The sequence below is a fragment of the Trichechus manatus genome, unplaced genomic scaffold, assembly GCF_000243295.1.
Source record: "Trichechus manatus latirostris isolate Lorelei unplaced genomic scaffold, TriManLat1.0 scaffold00165, whole genome shotgun sequence".
NCBI lineage: Eukaryota > Metazoa > Chordata > Mammalia > Sirenia > Trichechidae > Trichechus > Trichechus manatus.
In genome coordinates, this window is record NW_004444101.1 from 5,042,727 (window position 1) to 5,051,028 (window position 8,302).

The following is an 8,302-nucleotide window of genomic DNA, read 5'->3' on the forward strand; positions in this document are numbered from 1 at the left end:
CCCATGCCTCCCCGCCACTGCATTCCATGACTCCACACCCCACACCCCATGCGTCCCCGCCACTGCATCCCATGACTCCACACCCCACACCCTGCACCTCCCCACCACTGCACCCCATGACTCCACAACCCACACCCCTCACCTTCCCTACCACTGCATCCCATGACTCCACACCCCACACCCCATGCGTCCCCGCCACTGCATCCCATGACTCCACACCCCACACCCTGAGCCTCCCCACCACTGCACCCCATGACTCCACAACCCACACCCCACACCTCCCCACCACTGCACCCCATGACTCCACACCCTGCACCCCATGCCTCCCCGCCGCTGCATCCCATGACTCCACACCCCACACCCCACGCCTCCCTACCACTGCACCCCATGACCCCACACCCCATGCCCTGCATCTCCCTGCCACTGAACCACATGACTCCACGGCCCATGCCCTGCATCTCCCTGCCACTGTACCCCATGACCCCATACCCCATGCCCTGCGTCTCCGTGCCACTGCACCCCATGACCCCACACTCCATGCCCTGTCTCCCCGCCACTGCACCCCATGACTCCACACCCCACGCCTCCCCACCACTGTGCCCCATGACTCCATGCTTCACACCCCACATTCTCCCCACCAATGCACCCCATGACTCCATAGCCCACATCTCCCCACCTCTGCAGCCCATGACTCCACGCCCCATATCTCCCCGCCACTGCACCCTGTGACTCCACACCCCACACCCGGTGCCTCCCCACCGCTGCACCCCATGACTCCACGCCCCACACCCCCATGCCCTAATCCTCCTGCACCCACAGACATATGCAGATTTAGAATCCTCCATGTTACTTTATACATGCACCAGTTACTGGAAGACAGTGTGGAAAAGCCACAAGGAGACCCTGCTCCCATCCCAGAGGAAACCGGTATGGGCCTACTGACACGTGTCCCCCCGTGAGGGTGAGGACGCAGCCGCCTGCACCAACCTCGCCCAGGCTGGGCCCCGCCAGCTCGGCTATGGAGTGGGTGGAGCCGGGCAGGCTGGCCAGCAGCAGCTGGGTGCGGGCTGCCGCGTCCCGGTGGCTGCGCAGCAGGTCCTTCACCAGCCAGCAGCAGAAGAGCGTGGCAGCACCACGCAGCTCCACGCGCCGCACCTCGAACTGTATGCCTGGTGCGGGGACAGAGAGAACGGACCTCCACTGACATGGGCACGAAGGTCAGAAAAGCACCCCCAGGACAGCAGACGACAGCACCGAGTGGGGACAGAGGCCTGCGGAAGGGCCATCAAGGGGGCAGGAGCGAGAGGAACAGCTTCACAGCCAGCATGCCTGCAACAGCCCCCGACCCGTCCTCCCATACATCCTCCCGTCCAGCCAGTGGCCCTGTGCCACCAGAGCAGCCAGAGCCCAGGGCTGGACAGCAGAGGAGAGCAGGGGTCTGCCTGCGCCGCCTCCTGGCCTCTCATTCACTCAGCGGTCCACTCGCCAGTGACCGCAGCCAGCCACTGCAGACCGTCCCCAACGTGGAAGAGCCTAGAAGGCCGTGCTCACCCCACCACTGTGCAGAGCGAGTGTTTGCCTGCAGGTGACATCACTGGGACCTGCTCAGCCAAAAGTCACATGCATGCACACGTGTGCATATCCCAGCTACACGTGCCACACTAAATGTAAAGGGCACACACGCTCACGCACATGCAAAGTACTGGCGTTTCGATATACATATATGTACACTCCTAAACAGATGGGGCTTTTTTAGGTGAAAGGACTACAGGTGATCTTGTTTTCCTCTTTTTGTTTACATGTCTGAGCGTTCCCACAGATACGTGCTACTTAGGTAATTTCTTAAAGTTTACGGAAACAGCCCTGCTAAGGAACACCACAAAATCAGCACTGTGGGACCAACGGGCTACAGTAACATGGACGATGGGGTAAGAAACTGGGAAAACAAAGTAAAACGGAAACCATACACCACAGGAGGGAGCGTGAAGGCTGTGGAGATTTTCCTCATGGTGGAGCAGCTGCACACCAGCCCTCAGCTCCCGCCACCCCGCAGCGCGACCCCAGAAGGGATGTATCCCCGCTGTGGCCCACCTGAACCTTCAAGGATTGGGAGGGCCCAGTCACTGACAGCCACTGCCCAACGCCCACCCGAGCCCGGGGCAGCTGGAGGCCCCTCCACCCTTCCCCCGGTGGCTAGGAGAAGCCACTCCGTGAAGGAGGGGTACAGGGTGGGCAGCCTGGAGGCACTGGAGTTTCGGCTGCCCCTGTGGCACACACGCCCAGGACTCCACCTGCTCCAGTCTCACACGTGTGACCCTAGCGGTCAAGAGGAACTTGAGGAGACCGCTTGGGCCAGGCCTACAAAGAGGGTGGGTCCAACAGCCCCGGGGGAACACGCACGCCCGCCCCTGGCCCTCGGGGACGTACTCAACCGCGAGCCATCCCGGTGGTAGCAGCTGCCTGAGTAGGTGCCCTCTTGGATCTCCGGAGGGGGGCCGGCGGCCCTGGGCGGCGGGGTGCTCTCCCCTCTCACCGGCGTGGAAGTCGCCTGGAGGCCCAGCTCCGGAGGCTCTGTGTGTGGGAGCATGTCCCCAGGGCCGGCTTCAGGGGGCAGGGAGGACAGCAGACAAGCCTCAGATGGTGCCGTCCGGTTGTGGGCCAGACGGCCCTTCCGGAAAACGCTGAGGTCAGAGGAGGTGCCGGTCAGCAGCAGCAGCCCCTCCCGGTCCAGCCGCAAGGCGTCTGACTGCTGCCCCCGGAGGCTGCCCTCGTCCAGGGTGGAGCCCAATCCCAGAGAAGAGGGTGGCCGGGTGAGGCCCGAGGCCGCACAGGAGCAGCCTGAGGACACCCGGGCCACCCGCTCACTGAGGAAGAACTCCTTCAAGGCCCAGGAGAACGTGGCCACGTTGGCATCATGCCCATTCGTGGGCTCCGGGGTGCCAGGGAGGTCCGTGGCCAGGGCATAGCAGGCCGAGGAGCTGCCTGAGCGGCCGCCCTGCAAACCTCTGCCTCCGAGGTCACAGAACGACAGAGAGGCAACAAAAGCGGGGTGTTCTGCAGGGAGGGGCCTGGCAGAGGGGGTGTCCACGGCCCCCGCAAAGCTCGGTGCGGACAACTGCTCCTTGATCAGGCAGGTCTGCAACTCCTCCCTGTCACTGCCCCCACCCAGCCACAGGTCATTAAGTATAGGCATCCCCAGTGAGACGTGTGTCATTCCCGGGGGGCTCAGGTCCCCTCGCTGGGCAAGCAACTCAGTCCCACACTGGGGGCAGTGCGTTGGGAAGCTGGCTCCAGCTGGCTGGCTCTCGGCACTGGGCTTGGGCACGGTGGCCTCGATCTGAGGACTGAAGCCTGTGGCCCCCTCTGGATCTAGATTGCACTCTGGAATGTTCCTCTTCCTATCCTCCGCTATAGCTGGGGTTCCAGGGTCTTCACGTACAGCATGTGGACTCTTAACCCCGGGCTCAGACCTGCTGTCCTCCCGCAGGTCCTCCTGGGAACTCTCCTCCCCTGGTCCTTGCTGGGTCTCCTGGTCCTGGGCTGCCAGGCGTCCTCCAGCAGTGTCCGTCCTGGGGACGGTGATACGGGTCACACGGTTACTTAGGGGCTCAGAGGACCAAAAGGAGACCACACGGATCATCTCTGTGAGCGACAACCCCGAGCGGGTAACGCCATAAACTTCTGACGGAAAACAAGAAGGCAAACCTTGTAACCAACTCCCCACAGGCGCTTAACATCAGCCACCTGAGAGGAGACCTTGCTGAGCACTGCTGAAAGCCCAGGTTTGGGTTTTCATGAGATAACTATACACAAAGATCTCCAAAATGATACACATATAAGCACGCTTAGAACAATTTATGTATGGTACATTCCCATTTAGGGTCACTGTGAGTCACTATGAGTCGGAATCGACTCGATGGCAACAGGTTTATAATCCCATTTATGCTAAGGGAACAAAAGCAGCCACGTGTACACACACATGTATATACGCACACTGGTATGTATGCACACACTTAGGCATACACACACACACATGCACGTAAATATGTACACAGGCATGCACACTCATGTAGCCCCACATACATGTGTGCATGCACACATACAGGCATATACATGCACACACGAGCAACACGTGTACACACATACATGTGTGTACGATACACATGCATGTACATATTTACACAGGCACATACATATGCACACAGGTATGTACGATACACACAGGCATGTACAATACACACAGGTACACACACATAGGCATGTACAATACACGTGCATGGACATACAAGCATGTACAATACACACACGTACACACACACGTAGGCATATACAATACATTTGCATGAGCACACACACAGGTATGATACACACATCCATACACGTACATACACACACAGCGTGTGCGATACACGCACATGCACGCACATACATATGCACACAGGGATGTAATATGCACACAGCATGTGATGTGCACATGTACGTGTGTGTATATATGCACACAGGCACACACTTGGACACATACACATACATATACATACGCACACAGGCATGTACATACGCACACAGGCATATACATACACACACCAGCATTTACGTATGTACACACACACGTACACATGCACGCACGCACACATGCATATACGTGCGCACACCGGCATGTACATATGCACACAGACGTGTACACACACACTTGTATTTAAGCACCAGGCACACACACTTGTACCTACGCACAGCGGCATGTATATACACACACACGCACGTACACGCACTCTTGTATTTAAGCACACACGAAAGGCCAGAGGCTGCATGCTGATGGTGGCCTCTGGGGGAAGAGCGGGCTGGACGGGGAGGTGGCAGTTGATACCTGGAACTCACTTTTAACCATTATTCTCCTGCGTTTTGGGAAAAACAAATCTATGCTTACATATGAGGTAATTTTAAAAACAATTTTAGAAGGACTGGAAACCACATCTCACAGATATGCTGAGCAAAGAGACTGGAAGAGGGGATGCGAGTGCAGGTCATGGGCAGGCAGCTCTGACCTTGAAGGCCAGGAGTGGGGTGTCCTGAGCAGGGGACAGGGAGGGGGATGAGGACAGACTGTGCGTGCCTGAGGTTTGGGCACGTCACTGTGCTACACATCGCCAAATCTTCCAGCTCCTCTAACAAGGACTTCCTGTATCCTAAAACTACATGTCATTACTTACAACACTTAGAGAGATGATCAGGTGCTTTCTGTTCTCTGAAATCCACCTGGACGCCCCAGCTCTCCAGGCCTGGGTCCTGGTCTGGGGATGACCCAACTGGTACCTCCTCAAGGGCTGCGAGGACGAGGCCGGCAACACGGGAGGGGCGCAAGGAGGTGCATGGTGCGTGCTCACGGTCACCATCATCACCGTCACCGAGTTGGGCCTGTCTCTTGGAAATGCTCCTTGCCCCCAGCTGCCTGCCTAGCTCTCTGTAAGCCCGCAGCCTTCACAAAGGCACTCACCCCAGGGCCAGCTGGGAGGAGCATGGGCCAGGGAGGCGGCCCTCGCGTTCCTGCAGGGCCTGCGTCCGGAGGAATTCTTCTCCTTGGTTCCCGGCTGGCGCCAGGGTCACATCCCGTGGCAGGGCGTCTGCATCAGCATCAGCGAGCACGATGCTCACGCTGGAACCTGGCAGCAACGTCCAAAAGGATCAGACACATCTTCTGAGATGGGTCACTGCCATTTCCATTTCCCCAAGACCCACCACGAAACCCACCATCAAACCACGTCCCGAATCTCCCCACCACCCCCAGGCACCACCCCAGACCCTGCACGGCCAACCCTGCTCTCCTCCGGCCAGTCTCTCTGCCCAGCCACTCTGCCCCCTGCTGCCTGGGCATGCCGGCCCCCGTGCGCGCCACCTGGAGGGCTGTGCCCGCTTGGCTGCTCCCGCCTCCTGCAGGCGTCCACTCACAGCTGCTCCCTTGATGCCACCCCAGCTCAGCGACCTGAGGCCTCCGCCCCCTCCCATCCCCACAGGGGCCACAACACACTGGGAAGCAGGAGCCATGAGTCTTACCGTTGGCTCCGCCAGACAGGTCCCAGCCCCGCCAGGGTTCCGCCGATGCCCCCCCAGGGCTGCTGTCCCGGCTGACGTTCAGGCACTGGGCCAGGTCTGGCAGGGGCAGGGAGCTGTCATTGGCGAGGTCCATGTAGCTGTAGAAGCCAGGGATCAGGAACGTGATGTTCTGGAGACAGAGCGAAACTGCATAAGGGCCTAGGAGGGATCCTCCCAGAAATGGGGAGGAAATGAAGACGCTGTGAGCACACCTGGATGGTCCATCCCTCGGGCCCTCTGACGGCCTGAAGCCCCACAGACACTGGACACGTAACTCGGGATTTTTTCCTTTCCCTTACGAAAAAGACGAAGTTAACCAAAGAGGACGCAGGCTGTGCCGATGCCCACAGGCCTCCTGGGCAGACACTGGTCCTGAAGCCCTGGCCTGCAGAATCCCCCCAACCCCGCTGCACGGTGGGGGCTCTGGTTCCTGCTGGAGGGGGTGCCACGGGGCCCAGCAGTGCTGCCCCGTCCAACAGAGGCACTCTCTGACCCTGCGCAACGCCCCCACTCCTAGCCAACTGCCATGGCCACATGAATCAGGACCGCCCCACAGAGGGAGTGTCCAAGTGTCCCCCCAATGAAACCTGCCGGGAAGCCCTCGGGACCCTCCACACACCTGCAAGAGGTCTCTTTCATGTTGATGTTGATGCGTTTAAGTAACATAGCCTTGACGTAACTGATCTTTAGTATTTCTAATGGAGAACAAAGAGACCTCCTTATGGAGCCCCAAGTGAGGATAAAGCGTCTGCCCATCACCAGGTCCAAGTTTTGGCCCCATTACAAGTGACAGTGGAGACAGGCCCCTGCCCTGAGGCAGCACCCGGCTGGCCGTGTGCATGACCCAGGCTGCAGGCAAACCCGGACCTGCACCTGCGTTGGGGCAGGGGCTCAGCGTGGGACCACTTGGATGCCAGGCAAGGCTGCGCCTCAGCAGAGATGGCTGTGGACTGGAGAGTTCCAAACATCCCCCTAACTCAGGAGGCCCCGTGACTGTGATGTGGAGAGGACGCGGCAAGGCCACCCCGAGGCCCAGGGGACAGCCCAGAAGCAAGAAGAGCCACCGCGGCCTTGTGTCTGAACACTTGGCAACTGCTCAGGCCCTGGCTCGGTGGGTGCCTGACGGGGACACCAGGCACCATGCTGGACCAAGGGGGAGCAGAAGGAGCCTCTGATGGAATGGAAACCCCTCCTTCCCAAAGGAAGGAAACGTCTGCCGTCTCCTGGCGACACACACTCGCACAGTGCCTCCGGGACAGACGGGACGGACACCCAAGAGCAGCTGCTGACCAGCAGGACCATGGCTGAGACCACCAGGCACCGCAGCCCGCAGCGGGACCTGGACCCACCCAGCAAAGCGAATCAGTTCTCACTGGGCACTGGCTCAGGGGCGCAGAGCGTCTCCTCTTCTGGGGAGACACGGCACACGGGATCAGGGACGAGGGTGACTACCGAGTGATCGAGGAGCCAGGCAAGGAGGGAGGGAACCCCCCTCCCCAGGGCAGTGGTGTTGCCGTCTCCCCGTGGGGAAGCCAGCCAGCTGCCCCAGATGGAGAGCCCGCCGCCCACCCTGGGATTGCCTGGCTCTCAGGCCCGGGAGCAGACACACCTTCTCACCTTGCCCAGGAGCTCAGCCTTCCCGTAGCCAAACAGCATGAGCGCGAAGCTATGGTTGATGCCGTAGATGGTGCCATCTGGCAAGAGGGTGACGAGGCCACTGATGGTGCAGAACACCCAGACGGAGGCCGTGTAGCTGGGCACGGGCAAGGGCGGGCCCCCCTCCACCTCATCGGGGCCGGGCCTGGCCTTGAGTTTTAGGCTCAGAGGGAAGGTGGTACCATCCCTTGCTCTCCCCACGGACCTCTGGATCCTGAGATTCTACAAGAGAAACAGGCCGTGTGGCTGGAAGCAATGCTCTGTGCGACAGAAGCACCAAGTCCACACTTCTTGTCTAGATTCCACTTTCAAATACGTGTCACGGTGGAAATGTCCCAAGAATACCCAGTTCCCCAGTCTTCTCCTCCTTTCATCTCTCCCCGTGGCCCCCAACCTGGACTGGGAGCCTTGCCGTTGGGGGAGGACTTAGGGTCCAGGCATCGTCCCCCACACCAGCACAGCCCAATAGCTGCGCACAGCGAGCCAGCCGCCGCACACGGCGAGGCAGCCGCGGCACACGGCGAGGCAGCCGCCGCACACGGCGAGCCAGCCGCCGCAC

General features: G+C 59.9%; 1 protein-coding gene across 1 annotated transcript in view; it reads right to left on the reverse strand.

Moving 5' to 3' along the window:
* Positions 1–8,302, reverse strand: part of PASK (PAS domain containing serine/threonine kinase) — a 45,570-nt gene that overhangs the window by 29,409 nt on the left and 7,859 nt on the right. Inside the window, exons 6-10 of the mRNA XM_004386514.1 lie at positions 7,705–7,965; positions 6,049–6,217; positions 5,492–5,657; positions 2,428–3,569; positions 988–1,169 (exon numbers count right to left, since the gene is read on the reverse strand). Coding sequence (XP_004386571.1) covers positions 988–1,169; positions 2,428–3,569; positions 5,492–5,657; positions 6,049–6,217; positions 7,705–7,965 — 1,920 coding nt within the window. The remainder of the gene's footprint in view (positions 1–987; positions 1,170–2,427; positions 3,570–5,491; positions 5,658–6,048; positions 6,218–7,704; positions 7,966–8,302) is intronic.